Below are 22000 nucleotides of genomic sequence, written 5' to 3'. Positions count from 1 at the left end.
AGGTTGTTACTACAGGTTCCGTGTTACTACTTAGCTTTAGTACTTGGAGTAATGTGGGTTGGTGTGTCGGTCTGTTGTAGTGCAGCCAGTGTGCTGATGGTGAGCTGTATTTAGTTGGCACAGATGTAAACGGTTGTGGACGAGTCAAAGCTTCAGGATCGGGACGGTGTGCTGCAGTTGTATTATATTAATGTATTCAAAAAGAAGCTGTAGGAATTTGGACATTTTCTAGACCCAATAAATGAAAATGATTTGGAGTATACAACTGCATGAATAAAAATACAGGGACTGCTAGTTCACTGTCTCAATACAGGCACCACTTTGAAGTGTACATCTGTTTGGAAAGCAAACTGGTTTCTAAACTGGTCTGGATTCTAGCTCGCTTTAGTCCTATACTATCTGTGCTTACTAGCCATCAAACACCAACTGTCCAGAATATAGAGCGACTTTTTCAGGTGGTTGTAACGCTCTGGCAGCCATGTTGGAGGTCTTTAGCTCTCTACAGGGGCCTGATTACAGCGGCATTCAAAGGCGTTTCACAAATTTTCAAGTTTGGCTTCTAGCGATTTTGGTATTTGAAATGCCTGATTGGTTCTGCACATGAGTAAACTATTACTACACATTGTTAATCAATCCTATCTTTGTCTTTCATAACGCTATATTGGGAGTAATGCTGAAATCAGCCGGGGAGCGCTAGTTAACGTTAGCTGATAGCAGCTGATGGGCGGCACAGGTCTAAATAACGGAGCTAACCGCTAACGTACGGAGGTTGCATTACTTTATGAGGCGTTCAAGCTCTATACTGTTAAATTGAAAAAAATTGAAAAAGTGTTGAATCTCTTGGAAGTTTCTCTTAACATCTCTAATTATTTATTTTCTCTCTTATTATTTGCTTAATATCAATTTATAAGAATTTCCATTTTCTTTAACTTTATAATTCTACTCCACTACATTTATCTTTGCAGATCCAAGTTATTAATACAAACTATCATTCAACTAATAAATTATAGATTATTATTATAGATTAAGATACCCAGCAATTAAATAAGCTCCTGCAGCTGCAACATTAATATGACAAACACATTAATGCATCAGTAATTATAAGTTAAGTCATGCATTTAAAATCTTACACTTAATATTTTGTTTAAAATGATCTATTTTGGACACTAGCGCTGTCGCATAAGAACAAATCTAATTTCTAAGACTGAAATATTACAAAACACTTCTACAAACACATCACAACATGGAATATAAGCTTTGCAGAGCTTCGTAGACCTCCATTATGGCGCCAGATTTGTGTGAAACCAACTGAAAACCCTCTTTTTCTTGTGGTTAAACGGACGGTTACAACAGAACACGAGCGTTTCTGCTGTGCACTGATATTCATGTAAGACTGCGACAAATATATAAGCCTGTAATAGCTTGTAATAACTAAATGTCAAATAGCCCGATGAGTTAAAAACAAATCGAGCTCGTGTTTGCAGGTAATTAGCGTAACAAGCTGAAATAGACGAAACTTCCCTGTTGCTACTAAATAATTACTGTTAATAGAGTGTCATCAAGTCAAATTATTTATTCATTTAAATGTTTTCAGTCATTTTATTTGTGGCGTTTCACGTTTTCTAAACTCCGGACTGTCCTGTTGAGCATATAAAACATATTAACAAATATATTTAATATGCATGTTGTTTTTTTTTTTTTTAAACTAAAGATTGAATAGTCTGCTTTTTTCTACTGGAACTATTTGGTATTTTTTTCCTCAGTTGGTTCGCTTCTACAGGACCAGAATGCATTTTTTTTTAGATGCCGTCCATGATTTATTAATGTTTCATATTTTGTGTGACTGAAGTCTGTTTTTTATATCCGTTTATTCTTTTTTTTCAGTTCAGGTTACCGAAAACACAATCGTTTTGCTGATGCGATAAAAAGCATATGAAGCTGAATGTTGGAGCCTGAGAGGAAACTGTGTGTGATGCTAACACACACTGAGGATAAGAAGAGTGATTATTAATGAATCACATCCATTAAATAAACAAGTTAGATACATTTTAATAATCTCTGGTCTGGTCCTCGGTGTGTGTGGAGGCTGGTTCTTTCTGTTGTCTCTGAGCTGAGTTAAGCAGCCGTCAGTGTGTTTCTGCCCTTTAACATTCAGCCTCTACTTTGAGACAAGTTGCCAAATCTCCTACAGTTTGTGTTAAATGATGCCCTGGATTTGTTTCTTTTATTGCATTTCATGACACTGCTGAATCTGGGTGAAATTGTCCTTTAATGCAGCTACTTTCTTCTGCAAATGACACTTGAAAATGGGTGAATACCTTTTTTTTAAAGTGGGCAAAATGTAAATTTGGTTTGAATTGAGGTACCTGAACTCATATTACCTACTGTGTCATGATAATGGAAGGCCATTTTGTGGAAATAGGACATTTCAGTCACACAGCATATAATATATATATATAAGGATAATTGTCACAGGAGGAATGTTCTGAGCGACTTGTAAATTGGGGGAAAAATATGATGCCGGTTTGGTGCATAGTTACAAAAAAACATGATTTGATATGAACAAAAAAGGTCTCATTTAAAAAAGGGAGGGACCTTTTTCGTGGATTTTAAAAGCCAATGTTTGAGTGAAATGTTCAAAGATGTGGCCTTTAAGGACCATCACATTGTTGGGGATGTTACGAATTAGAGTCTTTTATTTCATTACATCCTTTTCCCCACAGCTGAGTCAAGACTTGCCGTAGTTGGCAGAAGGGATTCTGGGAAAACATTTGGGATTAAGAGTAAGAACAGTATTAATGGTCCAGAGAACTAAAACTGTTCTCAATTAAATGTGTGCACATGATGCTCTTTAGTGTTAAAGTGAATTGCCCTTCTAAAATGTTTTATTTGTTCCTCTAAAGTCGCCAAAAGGTTGGAACATTAAAATCCAGGAAACTGTCCATGTTTCATTTATTTAGATTTTTGTTTTAGCCCTCATCTTGATTTAGATTTTATCTAAAATAAATAATAATTTATCAGTGAAACAGAGATAAAAACAAAGCTGCTAATAATGTCAAATATTCTTTGATGGGGCAAAAAAAAAAAAAAAAAAAGAAGAATAATAAAGCCTGTTAATTTGAGCATAATTCTTGTTTTTTGGGTAATAATTTGGACAAAGGAAACATTTCAGATTCAGTAATAATCACTAAACATGTCATAAGTGGGGTTGTTTTTGTCATTTTGGCTTATATACAAATAAAGTTTCCTTTATTTTACTTCATTTTATCAAAACGGCACATGAATGTAAAATATTTTAACCGTCAACTCAGTGAAATTTCCCACCAGCCTTGAACGCATCATACAGAAATGTTTCCATCGAATTTCAGTCAAATTTGCTAATAAAAAAACTTGACCAGATAATAAAGTGTCACTGAATCCCTCCAACAGGTGGATACTAAAAGACTTCATTACCCAGAAGGTGTCAGAATAATCTATTGCTGTGACACAACATGTTTTGTTATGTTTCTTTACTTCTGCCTCTGAGAATCCTGTTCCTTCTGTCAAATGTTCAGTTCCTGAATACTAACTGTCTCCTATTTTCTATGTAAACCAGCTGTTTCTGGCTAAATAATAAAATCGTAGCATACGATGTGCATCTGATGACTGAGGACGCTTGTGCTTTGTTTTTTCTTACAGCTTCCATTGATTAGATTAAAGTCAATTACATTTAAATTCACAAGACAGTAGGAGGAAATATTTAGTTTGATTGTGAGCTTGGAGTTGGTAAAATTAAATACTGTCCAACAGTAATGGACTCCAAATTGCAGTAAAATGAATAATGATTGTCCCTTAATAAATTATCAAATATTGATTATTAATACTTTTAAAATTGGTGAAAAAAATTACTTGGCAGCTAATATATAAAATAAATAAATATATAAATATAAATAAATATATATATATAAATAAATATAAATATATACACATATACATACTGCAAAAAGAAAAGAGGCTACTTTCCCTAAGAATATTTATTAATTGGCAAATAAAGAGGCTCTATTTTTTATAGAATTTTTAGACAGTAATAAATTATATTTAGAGGTTCTGAAAAACATGATCCATTAAGTTATAGTTTTTGTTTTGCCCAATGTTCAAAACATTCTGGGAGAAAAAAAAAAACAACAACCTAAAATACAATTAATTAATATGCATTTACTGAAAACATAAATTTGTGATCGGTACCAAAAGGTGGTCATCACATCAGGACCACCATCATAAAAACATTCTTAGGTCTGAAAGCCCCTGAAAAACTTACATTTTAATATTTCTCCTCTACATAACATACTTGTGATTAAATAAGCAACAATCAAAGATCATGTGACTCATAATAACCAAATAACGTCACCAGATTCTGATTTAAATGTTGCTTTTTTATGTGAAATAACCAAACGGGTTCTAAGAAGTGCTTCCATGCAGCAACGCCTCGTTCAAAGTGACAATCTGTTTGAGAAACGAGGTTTTCAGAGCCTTTAAGATGCACTTTGCACCGAGTGACTTGTGAGAAAGTTGCACAAGATCTGACCTGAGAGCTGCTGATAAGAACCTGGAGGACACAAAGAGCTTCAGCTTCTCCTGCAGAGTCAGAGGTAAACACTCCCACGTTTATTATATTAGTTATAATTGGACATTGTGCATTTCTGAAACATAATCACTCCTTCCACATGACTGGTTCTATATACATACATGAATCAGAACTCAACAGCTGCTGCTGCTCCAGGACTGTCCACCAGATGGCAGCACAACATAGCATTCCTTTAACTGACAGACTTTAGAGGTTATATACTTTGTTCAGAGGCTTCAAAAACTCTCTTCTCTAGTCTATCTTTTTTTCTTCAGAGAATAAAATTTTGCAAAAAATATAAAGAGAGAAGAGGGATAATTAAAACATAAAGAAACTGCTCACCACACATGCATGAAAAAGAAATACAAAAACGTGATACAAACATGAGATGTTACAAAAACATACAAATACAGATTTTCCTCAAACAGCATCCTTTAACTATTTATTATTACTTATTAATTAGTTGCTTCTCATTTAGCACAATACATTTCTCTCCCAATGAGACAAACTTTCACAGGTAATCCGACGACAAACTTAAATATCTTCTGCAGCCGATTCCAAACACTCGTTAACATATCTCTACAATCTTCCCCCCGTCCCTCTTAAGACGAACATTTCACCTCCTCCCAACAAACACCACAACCTGTTAAATAACAGCAAAAATAATTAAAATAAATCACAAATCGTAATAACTATATTTTAAGGTTTTGGCAAATTTCAAACTTGTCAAGGCAAAAAAAAACACAAAAAAACTCAGTTCTCCTTTCATGCGATTAAACAGGTTTTTAGAAAATGAAAGTGGATTTGTTCGTGTGAGAACAGAGTGATGCTTCAGTCACTCATAACAGACACTTAAGAGTTAACTCTGTAGTAGAAATAATCTGATATGAATCTTATGTTTAGAGCACTTTTACTCTCCGAAGAGTAACAAAACTTCTAACAGTATAACTTCAGTTTATTCTTTAAATTTGTAGTCTTTATGAACGTCAGCCTCTCTCTTATCATTGAGAATAATCCCTCATCCTTTTGTAAAGAGGCAACGCAGGACATTTTCATTATAAGAAGAACAACAAGGTTTTTTTTCTCATGTATCGGCAAATAATATATCATGCATGCCTTCATTGTGGTACGGCTTTAATTTATGCATCTATCAAATGTGATGCAATGCTTTGTGGGATTAGTAGCAGCAAGACATTTCTTTCTGTGTTGCATTGTGGGTATTTTTGAGGGCACATGAAAGTGCATAAATGTCGCATAAAGAATTCAGACTCGTGCCGAGATGTTTAGGAGAATAATGTTGAACCAAAAACAAACATTCTCCAGATTCTAAAATGTGAAGATTTACTATTTTATAAGTAGAACTTCTCTGTATTTGAGGGTTGTATTTGTAAAAACGAAAAGAAACAAGTACTTATTAAAGTTCAGCTGGGCTCGCTGACGGTTCTTTGTGACATTTTGTAGAATGAAGAGTTGATCGATTTATCATAAAAATCATCAACAGATTAGTCGATAAAGGAAAATTCGGACACTGAGATAAGTAGTGAATAAGTGATTTTAGATTTTAGCCAGTAACAGTGAACTGGTTTCACCATGATTAAAAAAAGCACCTTGAGTTTGTGCTGAGAGTTGGAGAGTTCGAGTCTCTGAAATCTGCTGAACCGAATCGTTGTGGTATAAACTGTTTTGCACAGCCTATGTGGAAAATCCAAACCATCTGGAGCTTCACGCCTGATGAAGCGAAACCTTAAAAAACTAATTACACAGACGGCTGGATCCAAGCCAAGAGTCTGTGAGAAGAAGAGAAAATAAGAAGATGGTGGAGGCAGAAAAACAGACATAGAGAAGAACTTGGAAAGCAAACACCAGCGTGAAGCCCAAAAAATTTAAATAGAAACTCCAGTTTTTAAATTAGTGTGTAGCGCCTGTTCTGTTAATCGACCCGTACAAAAACATTTCAAAAACCATCTGACAAGGAAATAAAAAGTCTGATTATAGAGCAACATCACTTCTTCATGCAAAAAGAATCAAACCGAGAACGTTCCCTTGGAGGTAGCATCGGACAGGATTCCTTTTTTGTTTTGGTAAAAGTCTAAAAGATGCACAAGACCCTAAAGGTGAGATACGCGACTGCAGTGACTGAAAAGTCTGCTCAGCTCAAGTTATGAGAAACAAATAGTGTTTAAATATGATGTCTTCAAATGTATAAAGTGTCTGCTGGAGAAAAATAAACATATTTCATGTGCTGTTCTTTCAATTAACTCAAAGTTTAAAAATAAAAAGGACAAGAGAGTCCAGTTTTCCAGTATGTGCTGTTTGTTTTTCTGGTTTTTTGTACTGGAAGCTGGATTTTTGTGGGGTTAAAAAATAAAATAAAAAAAGAGGACGTCTGATATATGAATCCAAAACCACAGCTGATGTCTGAAGGTGTTGAGGCAGAGGAGCACTACTCAGGCAGCGCTCACAGAAAACCATTTGTTCCGTGTCAAAAACTGAGATTAGTTTCCACCGACAAACAAAATCGTCTCGTTTTGAGGAAGAACTTTCTAGGAGCCTCAGCAGAACGGAAAATATGTTCAAACATGTAGTCGCATTTTTGCAAAACTAGATGATGCAAAAAGGCGATATAGTGATTTTATGATAGAACGGTTCTGCATCGGTTATTTGATACCAAGACACTCGGGGAGTCTCTGCAGTTACAGAGCGGATTCCCTGTAATAGCAGAAACATGGACCACCTTGTTCAACGCTTTCTCAGCTGAAGAGCACTTTAAAATATGCTTCTGAAAACTTTTGAAGTGAGAAATAGTCAACGCAGTAACAGAAACTTGTGTTTGATCAACGCTGCCTTTTTATGGAAACTGCTGCCTTGTAATGGACATACCTAATTAGGATAAAGTTGAGTTTGAGTCACGATTATGCATATTCAGATATGGCTGAATGGTCAGTGCACTCACAGACCCGTGTCCTGATCTCCTGCTATTCAGAAGAAATGAATAAGATCCCTCAACTTCAGATACGTTAACGGACAGTTGTCCCACCAGACGACGGCGAGGGAGTTGGTGACTGATCGCAAATTTACTCAAAAGTTTATAAATATTGAATATCGCGTGTCCAAATTGCATCAAATTCGAAAAAGCATTCCGTCAAGCCCGAAGCAAAACACATATCGAGCGTGAAGAAGATCTGATGAGCGGTTCTGGAGATATGTGAAGAACTGACGGACAGAAACTGTGATTTCTATCTAGATAGGGAGATAAAAGTTTCTCCTGGAAGACATTGTTAGTGAGACGCTCATCGTGTTGCACTGAGCTGCTCCGATGAAAAGAGACAGAAATTGTCGCGCAAGATAGAAAGAAGTTTGGAAAGAAAGTTTGGAAAGAAACGTGTCTACGAAAAAAAAACGTGATTAACATAAAGAATCGATGAGCCCCCTTTAAATGGACATATTGAGTAAACAGATGGAGCGTCATGACGGAGCAGACGGCGTGAGAAAACCACAGCTCGGTGCTTCAGAGAGCCGATACTAGAAATATGACCAGTTTACACAAACAGCTTCAGAGGGCGTAGAGCGAGGACGTGTGAGCGCCGACACACCCAGATGTAAACACTTCTTTAGTTGACATCGTCGGTCTGCAGCTGTGTTGCTGGTTAGGAGGAGTTTGACGCCGTGTCGATGCAGGCTTGTGCTTCTTTCTTCTTCTTCTTCTTCTCCTTATCATCGTCGTCGTCGCTCAGGAAAAACAGAGGGAACATCCCCAAAATACAGCCGATGGACACGCCGATGGCTTTCCCCTGCAGGAGAATGATATCAGGAGTTAAAAACCCTTCACTTGATCTCCTCACAAACTATAGAATTAAACTCGTTTATTGTATTTCTCATGCATTCTTTATTTAGTCTATGTGACCTTATGATGTTTGATTACTTTATTTGAAATTGATTGTTTTTCTTTAAGAAGGATGTTCACAAATAAAAAGATGTGTCTCAGCTGTAATGCAATAAAAATGTAAGATTAAGTGATTCCAGTTTGTTTAAGTGCCATTTAAGGGAGTTTTAAGAGTATTCTTAAGATTATCTATCCATCCATCCATCCATCCATCCATCCATCCATCCATCCATCCATATAAATATATATATATATATATATATATATATATATATAAAAACTCTAACTTTACAAAACAGTTGTTTGATAAAAATCATAGCAAAGAAAGACTTCAGCCCAAAAACATGGAGGCAAAATTTGATCCACTGAACATTTTTAACTGCATTTCTGGTATCTTAAAGATTATATATATATTTATATATATTATTTTTTTAAAGCCGTTATATACATTTGTACTTTTGATCTAAACCACTTTTTTCATTCCTCAGGGGAACAAATAAGAATGAAGCCGACAATCTCTTCCTAAGCTTCTTCTTCCGTCTGTGGATTCTCTCTGTAATCTGATTCCTCTGAGTTTACTTTAACTAATGTGCTAGTTTTGTGTCTAACTTTATGGTTGAGGGCTTCCTTTTAATGGCACAAACAAAATAAACTTCGTAAAAGCATCAAAATCAGGGTTGGACTTCAGCTGTTGCACATCGTTCCCATATCTCTCATTTCTCTACTGTTAACAATATTAAAAATGCACTTAAAGAGTTAAACAACCATCTAAATCTCACCAGGTGGGAGCTGACTCTGGTCTGCCACATGTCCACCTGTTTGGCCGTCAGATCTGGACCCTGCATCCCCAGTTTACAAGCCAGCGCCTCCACATAACCTGCAAGACTACAAACACACACGTGCAGTTATATCATTTATCGACTACGATCACTTACCATCCAATGTCCTGATTTAATGACATCCCAATCTGTGTTTTAGTTATAAACCTGAAGCAGCAGGTAAAGTAACTTTTAAGATGTTTCTTACCAGGATGAAAAGAAGCAAAAACGCGTGTGTAGTATTATTTATGTTTGCTTAATATAACCCTCCTAATCAAAATCTAATTATCTAAAAACATTAAACACACTGGTTCTCCGAAAGATAATAGAACCGAGCACACAAACACAAGTATGAGTATGTGTGGAAGCCTGGGAGAGACAAAGAAGATATTATGAGACAGAAAGGATGAAATCAAGTTTTAAACTACAAAAGGAGACAAAAAAAATATTTTGATTAAAAGAAATGCAGCAAACAGCGACTGTACTTTGAACTGTTTAATAGATTTAACTCCTCTAAATTTAAATAATAAGTTTTTGAAGCTGCTTACCCGAGACCTGCCAAGTCTGACACCAGGTTCCCCCACGCCGCAGCTGCAAAAACACAAAGAGGGAAGCACTTTGATGAAACGCACACAAAGAGACACAGAATTGATGCATAATGTATAATGAAGGGTTTTAAGGGACTTTTTTTAGGTCGAGAACCCCCCCAGGTGAACAGGGGGAATAACTTAACTAACAGATATCACCATGAAACTTCCGAGGAGATGACTGCAAATAAGACTTATTTTTTGTTTTATAAGTTTATGAAGTCTTGAGATCGGTGATTTCGCCTTCACCATCTTGGATTACGGAAGTCGCCATGTTGTTTACATTATGTTTACCATAGTTTACTAAATGAACATGAAACTAGAGATTGAGACCATAAACTCATGTTTACAATGTTTACTGAGGGAATAAATCAAGAGAGAAGTAGAGTCATTTTCTCATAGACTTCTATACAACCAGAGGAGTCGCCCCCTGATGGTCACTAGAGAGAATGCAAGTTTTAAGACTTTTCTGCAGTGGCTTCTGTTGGCAGAATCAGAGGTTGCAGCATGGTTTAAATATAAAAATAATGGTAATTTTTTTGGAAATATAGGGAAAAACAAGATCAAGTTGACAAAGTAGTAAAATAAACACCTCAATGTGTATTTTGGATGTGTTCTTTCCACCAGTCTGAAAGGAGACATACTATTGAAGGTAAAAAAAAACAGTATTTTTGCTTTGGGTGTCTCTTCTTAAGGTCTAGGCAAAAGTTCAAGGAATCATGATTGGCATGATTGGCACATCTAAATATCATGTCAGGTGTAGTCAAAAAAAGGTCATCTCTTTATTTTAAAACTTTAAAAGTTTTAGATAACTTTTTCCCGCAGCGGGGAAATTTGCAAGTGGTTTTAGGGGCCAAAAGAAACTTTAAAGGATCTTCCAGTCTAGTGGGAACCCTCGACTCATCTCTTTGGTAAATCAGAGTTTGAGAATAACTAACTTTCATAAGATTGAATCTGAACTCCTGACGTTTTTCTATCCATTTCATTTTCCCTCTCGGATAGTTGACTCCTTTTCTGGGATGATGTTAATCTGACAGATTGAAGTTCTCAGAACTTTTTGCGAGGATCAACCGACACCGTAAGTCAAAAAAAGCCTGCACTGTTATCACCCCTCTATTGAACCGCTTCTCACCTCTCACTTTTCCAGACTATAAAGTTTTTGCCTTCAGACACAATGTATGAACTAGTTCATTACAATCACACGGCCACTTTCAGAAATATTTTGAGGAGCTCAGACGTCTTATACAGGAGCCAGAAGAGGCGGATCAAACATCTGATCATGACGCCTTCTTTTAGGGGTCTTAAGAGAAACTTAAACTGGGAGCAGACCTCGGGGCAGACCCGGCGTTACATATCCCATCAGGCCTTGGAGAGCCTCAGGAGTCCCAAAGGAAGAGCTGGAGAAAGATGTCTGGGCTACCTCGCCTCGTCTTCTGCAAATGCGTCTTAAACACGGATTAGAGTCCCAAAATAGATGAAGTTAAAGCACAAATAAGTAGCTGTCGTCCCTCCAACGTGCTCCGGTTCGAGGAAAACTTAAGAAAGTCACCCACACAAACACAGAACGAACAATACACCGAAACTCTGCAGTGCCAATTTGTCCCACATACATCTCTTTATGTTCAAAAAGATGTGAAGCAGAGGAGTCCGATAAACAGATCAAAGCGACGAAAACACAAGATGAGCCTCAGCAGGAGCGAGGGAAGGAGTGAGGGAGTTTTCACAGATCAAAGAGAAAACCACCAAGACACTTTAGTCGGATTCTTTTCTCCATCTGCCTTCACGGGTTCACAGTCAGCAGAATCAGCTTCATAACTACCCCCGTTAACACGTTACATCCATGCTTGGCGACTGTGAATAATAAACGCCGTGCCGTGGATTTCTCCGGGGGGGGGAATCGCTGGAAGAGTGGTAGAGACATACTTTGTTCACGGCTATTAAAACTGTAAAGGTGCTAAGTATGTGTGTGTTTTGTCTCCGGCGGATCTCTGGAGGCGTCCAAACCAAACAGAGCTTGAAGCTGAGTGTACACAGTTTCCTGCGGGAACTAAAACTCCAGATGGTCGTCTTCATTCGGAGTTTTTCTTTCTGGCGATGGAGAGGTTGGAAATACAATCTGGTCTTCACATCACCGGCACCTCTGACTTTGATTGTGTCGGACAGCGAGGAAGCAATAAGAGCTGGGAGAGGTCATGAAGCAGCGCCTGGATGGATAAAGACCTCAGAGAAAAGCTACTGATCTACAGACGCCCCCCCCCATCCCCATTTGCACTTTGCAGAGGAAAAATTCGAGCCAAGTATCCATGGAAACGGAATAATCTAGTGGTGAGGAGAGGGGGAGAAGGCTAGCTCCAGTGCCTTTATGGTTTTCACAGCGTGATAAAGAGCCAATAACCGTGACCAGAGCAGCAGCCGTGATGACAGCGAGCCGTGATGATGATCAGGAACACCCGACGAGCTGCTGAGTTTCAAAGACGATATTTCAGCACAACTTTGCACAACTGGTGGCATCACCTGAGCTAGAGGAGTTATAAAAATGTCTTCCAGGCGATGGCTGATGGAAGAGGAGGCATTGCTTTCACATTACACGGTGTGACTTCATGCCTGAAGAAAAGCAATAAACATCTATGAGGACTTTATGGGGTCATGAGGTAGACGAGACATTAGAGCTGCAACGATGTGCAAATGTGCAAGAGTCACATTAGGTGTGACGTCTGCAAATCAGCTCAAACGTGTCACGCTGCAAACTTTCTCTGTTGATTGGTAGAAAAGGAAAACTGGCACTGATCTAACTGTACGTGAATAACCCAGAGTTTGCTGTTAACTATCTATAGTCTGGGAAGGTCTTTCATATCTATACAACCAATGTCAATTAATTGTTTAAAAAGGGGACAAAATTGTTTAAAAGAACAGAATAAAGTTCTCCATAATGCAGCCCTACTAGACAAACACTGGTGACAAGAAGTTTTTATAAAGGACGTATTTGAGGTGGTGTGAGGCCATTGAAATATCTTTATTTTTATATAGATTTGATCTTAATAAATCATAATGTGGGGTTTATACCATTTTTTGGACAAATAATGACGTATTTTCATCGGCAAACCCGGAAGTTAGCATCGCACTGGTTTCCTCAACAAAAGCCAGTAAGAGTTTTCCATTGGATTTTTTATTTTTGCAGAAAATGAGCTCTTTGGCAAACAAACGTTTATGATAATTCCAATTCAGTGCACAAATGCACATGCCTTTTTTAAGGACACATAAAAGCTTTGAAATTCATGAGAGGGGGATTGACGGATATATTTTACGTAGTAGAACAAAACGTGAAAAAATCTCTTAAACCTGTGCAAATTCATGCTTTAAGTCGCTAACTAAAACCTGCAGATATTTTCAAATATATCTCCTGATTGCTTAAAAAACTCTGTTATGTTATTGGAAACACATACAGTGTTTCTTGATAAATTCTTGTACATTTTTTGGGAAGTTATTGACAAACGTGTGTTATAAGTATGGCTGTCCTCGACCAAAGAAATTCTGAGAAATTCTGTTTGGTTTTTTTGTTGTTTTTTTACACTTTCTTCATAATGATTGACTCATTTGCAAGAAACTTATGAGCACATCTCTGGTAAACACAAGATTTAAAGTGGTGCTTATGTTTGATTCTTTGTGTAGAAACTCAGTTTTACTAAAATAAACTTATCAATTAAAGAAATCTCAGTCGACTAAGACCGAAACGTCTAGTCCTAACCTAGAAAATCAACTAATCGATGAAGTGAAAAATGATAAAGTCACTTTAGATTTCATTGTGACTTGACTTCAGACTTCAGACTTCCTGGTGCTCTGTTCCTACCAGCCATGGTGGAGATCCCCAGGGTGACCCCGATAGAGAGTTCAATCTGTGTTCCCTGGAGAACAGAAGAGAACGAGGTGAGAAATTCATCCAGACGCAGCGTTATCACAAGGAGAAAGAAGAGATATTGATCTTTCATTTTTCATTCAAGGCGAGTAATTCCAGTAAAATCCAGCTATATCACTTTGGATTAAATTCACTTACTGCTGCGATCATGATGGCATTATCCAGGAAACCAAATCCAACAAAGGGGATGGCGTTGTGGAACAAGACTGCAGACAAACAGGAAGAAGTGAATTACATTTTTTTTTATTTATTTATTTATATATATATAAAAAGATATATATATATATATATAAATATATATATATATATATAAAAATAAAACAATATTGTATTTTTTCTGATAATATGAAAATGTTCAAGGAATCAGTGATCATTTATTGTTATTATTATGCAAGAAAATACAACAACAAATCAAAAACAGTAGTAAATTCCTGAAGTGCCTTTTCTGAATTTGCATCAGGAGGAAGCAACAAAAACACGGCTGATATTTTAGCATTAAAAGTTTGACGTCAGGGAAACGTCGTAACGTCAACTTTGACTGAAAAACTTGGATCGTCTTTATGAAATAACCGTGTGTTTTCATACACTATTGTGGGAATTTGATACTTTCCAGGGACATTTGAGTCTGTGCTCGTTATTCATTGTTATATAATTGTGTATCGCAATATCTCGAAATATGGAATTCATCACGATATGATTCTATTGAAAGACGATAAATCATTTTCTCTGAGTTCTTCTCAGAGAAAAACGTCGGCTGTAGAATCATGTGGAGTCTGTTCATGAGGTCAGTTATTGAACAGAGGTCATCTCTGATGTTCAGACTTCACATCAACAAGGCTAATTACAGTCTGGACAAGAAGCTTTGATTTCCACCACCAACGGAAAATGTTATAAACAGCACTCAAGACCGAACTGCTGACCTCGAAGAAACACTGATGGAGGGATTTCAGGCTGTTATATCTTTCTAAAATATGGAGGATTTGAGTCAGATTTAATCTCTCACCGTATCTGATTTGGTCTGCAGTCGGCGGCGAAGGCTCCAGAGTCTCTGAGAAGAAGAAAAACATCAAAACACATGAGAAGTTTGCTCATTAACTGCTGAGGTTTGACTCCAAGCGTCTGCAGCAACACGGAGACACTGTTTCCTCACAAACTCATCACAGTCGCCTCTTATGTTCAACAAATCACCACCGTATTAATCATTTTAACACCAAAGTGAAAAGAAAATGCATTTTAAGTTTATAAAAAATTAGAACAGATGTGTTGTTGACCTTTAATTAAGGCGCCCTCATAATGCCAATCAATGTTTTTAAATGCCAGAAGACACATTTTCAGATTTCAACAGTTAGAACAGAAGTGTCTCAGCCAACGAGGACATCTTATTTGTCGGACAAACATCTTGAAAGTTTGCTCCTGACGTTTTTTACTCCGCGGATCCAAAAAGAATCAAAAACTGTCAGGTTGCAAAACATTTTTAGTCAGATATGTAGAGCTGTTTACTACTTCTGTGATAAGACTTGTTCTTTAAATGACAATTTTGTAGATTTCAGACTAGTTTCATTAGTTCTGGAGAAAGCTGTTTTGTGTTGAGACATTTAAATATTGATGCATTTGAGAAGTTCGGCTTATTTGGCTTATTTTTTGAAGTTGAACATATTCATAACAGAATAACGTTCTGATCCTCTGCAGCAGCGTCGTCGCCACACTGCCAACAAGAATAAAGATTAAAAACTTCTGTTGTGGGTGAAATGAAGGGCAGGAGTTCATGCGCCTGCATTTCATTAAGGGATCCAGTGGTTTCACGTCCTGGTTCCGTCTACAGTCAGACTTTAATTGCTAAGAGAGCAGAGGAGAACCTGGGGACTTGGAGCCGGGTGTGTCGAGCACCCTGGGGAGAAACTGAGCTGCCTCTAGAGAGGTGGGCCACTGGAGCAAAGTGCATTCTGGGGCATGGAGAGACCAACTACAGGAACAGGTAGATCTGCTGAGTCCACCACTCTCTCACCTCCCAGTGTGTCGGTGCATTTATGTGCTGGTCTCGCACAAGTTTCACCAACTTTTCTGCCAACAGAGACAACAGCACAGAAATAACTGGAGTGTGTTTGTGTCTCATCTTTCAAAACAAAGATGCAGCAGCACCGTGGACAGAGTCACCCTCTCCGACTGACCAGCCGTGGTGAAAGGTCAGGGTCTATTTCAGGATGCAGGACTTCAAGGCTCCTCCCAACGAGACGGGAATATCTCCTGCTTTTTACTGATCACATGAAAAGCACCTGTTCCTTTTACGACTTCATGTACCAGACATGTATAAAGATCCTCCAAATACTGACTCATTGGACCTGGAGATTAAACATGAGTGTTTTGTTATTTGACAACCGTTAATAAGTACGTATAGAAGTGTGGTATATTGACCACAACATTGTTAGATGGTTGTTCTAATGTTTTTTGGACCTTGGTGAACACAGTTCTGGTTTTGTAGCACACATGCACTCTGAAGGTATTATGGCCAAATAAAGTGAACAAGCTTCCTCTGGATTAAACTGTACGTTTCCTTGCAGGAAGGAGAGACACTCGATGTCACTACGAGTGAGGACGACGGCCCTGTTTGGAAGAATATAATGACACAGCTGCTCAATATAATGAGTGCAGCTACTTATGGGCTTTTAAAAGAAATCTGGCGCAAACCGGAAAAAGCCAAAAGAAAAAACATTTGATGAAATAGTGACCATTCTAAAAAGGAACATTTTTTAGCTTCATTGGTAACTGAAAGGTTTTGTTTTAACTGAAATTGTGGTCAATATATACCACAAGAAGCAAGTAATAATTAGCTTAAGGCAAGTAGATTTCAGACAAACTTGCCCAACCGGGAAAAGGAGTAAGAGGTAGAAATATAACGCCAAAGTTTGGTTTACATGTTTTATACTGCCATGTCATTTTGCAAGGTTTTCCTCATTTCAAGTGTTTATTGTAAAAAGTAATGTAGTTTCTTATCCAACTGCACAAAACACAAAAAAATCTGTCTGTATATATAATATTTTTAGTTATTGTGGATTTCTTTATATTCTTTCCTGTAATATTACTTATAATACTTGTTTTTTCTCTCTATGCTGCTGTAATCCTGTAAATGTCTCCGCTGCGGGACTAATAAAGGATTATTTTATCTTATTTTATCTCAAGTAAAAAATAAATAACTTTGAAGCCGCTCAAATGGTTTGTTTTGCCCGGGCCATGGTTCAAATCTCAGAAATTTGAATTTACTATAATCCAAGACCAAGAAGAGCAACACATGATTGAACCTGGAGAAATCAAGGGTTTGGAATTGTTGCTCCATTAATTATTGACCAATCCTTGCACCCTAACAAAGGACAAACCTTCGATCTAAAGCTTAAAAACTAGGCGCCGTCTCCGTCAATCCCTTTTTACCAAAGTCTGGTCTCTCTGCTCACAGCCGACTCTCAGAGAGACTGGCGTCCTTCTAGTCACACGGAGGATCTTGATGCTTCCTTCATCTTCCTGATAAAACGCTCAATAAGCTGAAGTTACCAGGCAACAAATTCCGTTCCATTCAGGGAGCAGCATCGCTTAGCAACAACATTCATCCAGGAAGTGACACCGGCGGGTGTTAGGGAACTTTCAAGTAATACAAATTTACTCTTCATTCATTTTTTAAAGCCACAGGACTGTGGTCTGCTGCATAATCATGCTTCAATATTCAGCAATTCTTTTACAGGAAGGATGTTGAAAATGCAAACTCACCTGATGCTACGCAGTTTTTCTTAGTGGCCTATAATTTGGGAAAAGTAGGTCTAATTCTGAATGGAGCATTTTCAGATGAAAACATGTGGGATATGTTGGTGTTATTCAGGTTTTTGGAGCATTCTTTGGACACGTATACAGCGCATTCAGATTTTGAGTCTCAATAGAGGTTTTTATGGCGACACACGGCCTACTTCCTGTTTACGACTCTGCGGGTTCAACAGAAAAGACGCCCAAAAGAAAAGGCAACATTTGTGGTCGGAAAGACAAACAAACTTACTTTTAAACATCATGAAGGAACTTGGATATCAACTGTTTTTTGAATATATGAACAAACATCTCAACACCGTCCTTTTAAAGAAGGTGTTTGAAGGAATGAAAGAGGGAGGCTGAGTTCACACTGTCCAACAAGTCCTCCACCACTGAGGAAAAACACATTTTGATGCAAAGAAGCAAAATGTCCCAAAGCAGCACTGGAACCGGTGGTGAGGATCCGACATGGGGTCGGTTTACATAGTTTGGAATATGCATGGCTACATTTAAACGAGAATATAAGTGGAATATTCATTTTTATTAAACATGTTTTTTAGGAATATCGTCTTTTTCGAGATAATGGCAAAAAGTGAAATATTTGGTGCATGTAAACAAAGTCAACTGAAATCAAGTAAAACAAGTGTCCTATAATGGAGTCTGGATAAACATTTCCTCTGGTGCCACACTCAAATAATTATTAGGCTCTAAAAGCAAACCTGTGTTTCCATCTTTCATCCATCCAGATGTTTTATTCTCAGGTGTTTACTGAGCGTCTCGGCCTCACAGGGCCTCTGGAGTGGCTGTTGACTTTACCATCTTGTCGAAAGATGACTATTAATTTCAAATGCGCTGCTGAAAATATATCAGGCCACACGGTGGGAGTAACCCAGATTCACCCTTTGTGATTCTGGCTTCCTAATGACTGCAGTGTGAGTACAAACACTGGGACTCCTGGGAGAAAAAGTGTCCAGAAATAGGTCTGACTGAGGCTCGCACAAATGAATATCACTGCACAACCTGCCAAGGGAAGCAGATCTGGAGTCAGATGAGTAAAAGCAAACGAGTTGTAGCTGCAGAATATTTCATAAAGTCCATAATGACAGCAGCGTGAGTCTAACACAGTTCATATGTCAGTGTGTGATTAACTCAAACATAAGCTCACGCTGTGTGTGTTTATAGAAATATAATGAGACATCAGCAGATGCTGTATTATCCGTCTGCTGCCAGACTGGAACTGCACACCTGGAGAAAAACGCACGCCAACAACAGTTCAGCGTTTGAGGCTTTGCATGCAATTATAAGAGAATATCCTCCAATAAATCATCACTAAAGATGATGATATCTCAGGGATTTTTATTTTATCGTGAAACTAATTTGCATTCTCCCATCACACCGTTCCTGTGATACTAAAAACAGCACTTTGAGAGCATCTGTCCTAATTTATTACCGAAGCACTAGAAGATTTGAGCCCGAATTAAATTCAAATGTGGGAAACATGACATTTATTTTGACATTTTGGAACATCTTTTGTGTTCTTGCGTTGGTTTGGGTCGTAGGTGGATCCTCGGCCTTGAAAAGTTCAGAGAGTTGGAAGTGACAACTGTCACAGTGTTGCCCTCAGTCCATTGGTTTCCACTAAATATAGGACCCAAATATATAAAGGAAAATAAGGTTAAATGCATAAAAAAAACCCACTGATTTATCAGCAGACTTATCCTTTAAGAATGCAGATATCACATTTCTGTGCAAGAGCCAAATATCAACTCTGTAACTATGTTATAACAATTGTTAACTTCTGAAACTTCTGTGTCGACTGAAATCAGTACATTACCACATAACCAGCCACTGATGATGAGCTGAGGGCCAACGACAAACGCCAACAAACGTCAGACTGAATAATGAAGTGAAAACAGAAAACGACTTAAATCATTTTGTTGGTTATCTTTGTTGAAATAGAATCAACTTTTTGAAGAAGCGGTGCGTGATTGTGGCGCTCAGTCCAGGTTTACTGCATCCTCAAATACACTTATTCCTAAAATCCAAAAATTGAAGAAACTTAAACCTGGATCCATGAACAATCAGCTGAAAATGACTTTCAAATGTCCCATTAATTCTCTATAAATCCCTTTGCTTCCCGCCTATCAAGCAAAGCTTCCAATAAGTTATGATTCACCATCATTATAGCATGTAAACAGCTGTTTATGCTTTAATTGAAGAGAATGGCAGAAGACAGACTGTCCCATCGAGTATCAGGGCAACACACACAGCAGGAAGGGAAAATAACGCCGACCACCATCTCCATCCACCACATGGACGCTTCTTTATAATCAAAAAGCTCTGGAGGCCAAACTGTGTCACTGTCGGCACCCTCAGCTCTGAATATCACCATCACTGTCTTCGAATTAGGTTTCATGCAAACTCCACTCATCAGACCTCCAGACGTCGGGTTCTCCGGGGTGATGAATGTCGACGCTGAACTATTACTCAGCGTGAACAAATCTGAACCCGAGCTGAGCTGTGTGCTCTGAATGAATGCAAGTCATCATTGTGACGGACGATGTGGAGGGGAAAAGACATTTGTGAAACGGAGGAGAGACTTTCTGTTGTGGAATCTTTTTGACAATTGGGAAACAAACTCTTTTTCACTCATTTCTACCAAAATGCCACATGCAATCAAATAAAAAATACATTACATGGCCAAAGGTAAGAGGACAAAAGTATTTCATATGGTTGCTGATCATTCCAATACCGTTGACATTCATTCGCTGATATAACAGCCTATTAAAACTATTCCAGGGTCAAGTTTTCTATTCATATTTTACAGTTCAGCCAGGAGATAATGGCTCACAGTCAGCGGTTCATCGGAAAGCTGTTAGATGGGGTTGAGGTCAGGTCAAACCATTTCTCCATGGAGCTTCCTCTGTTCTCTGGGGCTTTGTCATGATGAAAACAGGGAAGGGAGGAACCATGGGAATAGAAAAAAAGGAGTAGAGCTGACATAGATTAGTTCTGTTGACTAGTGCAAAAGTAAAATGGCGATTGTTGTTTTGTCGTTATGGCGACAACCAACACACGTCTGTTGGGTCTTGCCGGGGAAGAGAGAGAGCGGATGGATGGGTTGGGGTTGTTGGGTCTACCTACCATGACAACGGTACACATAAACATGGCCGCCGCTCTGACCCTCCTGCTATTTTGATTCACTGCTCATATTCTACTTCTACGGGACAAATAGATGCAACAAAGTTTAAAAGAAACAGTAGTCTTCATTGTTTTTGGGGGTTTCCACATACTTTGGCAATATTATGTAGAAGTTGTTCATGTACTTGTATAACTATGATTTATTTAATATATACTATTATGATACTGGTTGCATCATAAATGTAGTTGCTGTTGGTTAGAATTCCTTCTGCTTGCGTTGCTGCCAGAACAGCTTCTAGCTCATATTGCAGTGTGTTGCACTACAAATATGATCAATTATTAATTTATCTCCCTCTCTGTCTCTCTGTCTGTCTCTCTCTCTCTTTCAGGCTAAGTTTAAAGCTACAAAAGCGCTGTGTCACAAAATGCAGATTCATTTCATTGATGTTAGTTCTCCTGTGAGGGGCTGCAGGAACAAACTTCTGGCAAGATGCAGCATCGGACGGTCAAACAAGGGCAAGCCTGCATTCCTTAAGAAGGTTATAGTGCAGCGTTAATGCCGTATATCATCAGTTTACCTGGTGATCTTTGGGACTAAATCAAATTAGCATCACTGTGTTAACTTTACAGAGTTGTAAAAACCTTATTAATATTAATAAAAAACCTCTGAGCTGTGATATCGTAGATCCCTAACTTTACAAACATACAACTAAACATAAAGAAGTGCTGTTTTCGTTTGAAGTGAACAGACATGCACATTCATTCTTGCACACTTATTTAAAAAACATTTATGGAGAGCATAAATGAAAGATAAAAAATGGTTTGAATCTACAATTTGGTGCAAGTTAACACCTATATTTATCGTTTTTTTACATCCCTGAATATGTGAAGAGCTGCTGACACAAACTGCAGTTTGTCTCAAACTTGTAAAATACATCATTTGTGCCACTGCAGGTTATTTTTTCCTACTTCAACCCTTTCTTTGTAAGACCTGGAACACAAAAGACAGTGCAGCTCTGCTGAGTTACTGGAGGACAGCAGGAATGTGCCGAGTGCACAAAACAACAGAAGTACACGGAGTCGAGTTGCTGCCAGGAGTTTAATCTGGAGACTAAAATGTGACAGGCATTCACATTTGGGTTTTTGGCGTCAAACACAAAAGGCAGATACCTCGGGCAGACTTCCTTTGAGACGACTCAGAGGAATCACAGGCTAGCAGGCTAACGTAAGAGGCAAACAAATCTGTGCATGAATCAAGGTGTTTTCCAA

At 38.0% G+C, this 22000-nt stretch overlaps 1 protein-coding gene across 1 annotated transcript in view; it reads right to left on the bottom strand.

Moving 5' to 3' along the window:
* Window positions 1-4558: 4558 nt before the first annotated feature.
* The window catches only part of tmem65 (transmembrane protein 65), a 28454-nt gene continuing 11012 nt past the window's right edge, over window positions 4559-22000 (bottom strand). The window contains exons 2-7 of the mRNA XM_054605624.1: window positions 14808-14852; window positions 13943-14010; window positions 13739-13793; window positions 9853-9895; window positions 9266-9371; window positions 4559-8394 (exon numbers count right to left, since the gene is read on the bottom strand). Of these exons, the coding sequence (XP_054461599.1) occupies window positions 8251-8394; window positions 9266-9371; window positions 9853-9895; window positions 13739-13793; window positions 13943-14010; window positions 14808-14852 (461 nt within the window). The 3' untranslated portion in view covers window positions 4559-8250. The remainder of the gene's footprint in view (window positions 8395-9265; window positions 9372-9852; window positions 9896-13738; window positions 13794-13942; window positions 14011-14807; window positions 14853-22000) is intronic.

This window comes from Anoplopoma fimbria, chromosome 10, assembly GCF_027596085.1.
Source record: "Anoplopoma fimbria isolate UVic2021 breed Golden Eagle Sablefish chromosome 10, Afim_UVic_2022, whole genome shotgun sequence".
NCBI lineage: Eukaryota > Metazoa > Chordata > Actinopteri > Perciformes > Anoplopomatidae > Anoplopoma > Anoplopoma fimbria.
This window is presented reverse-complemented; position numbering and strand designations above follow the sequence as displayed.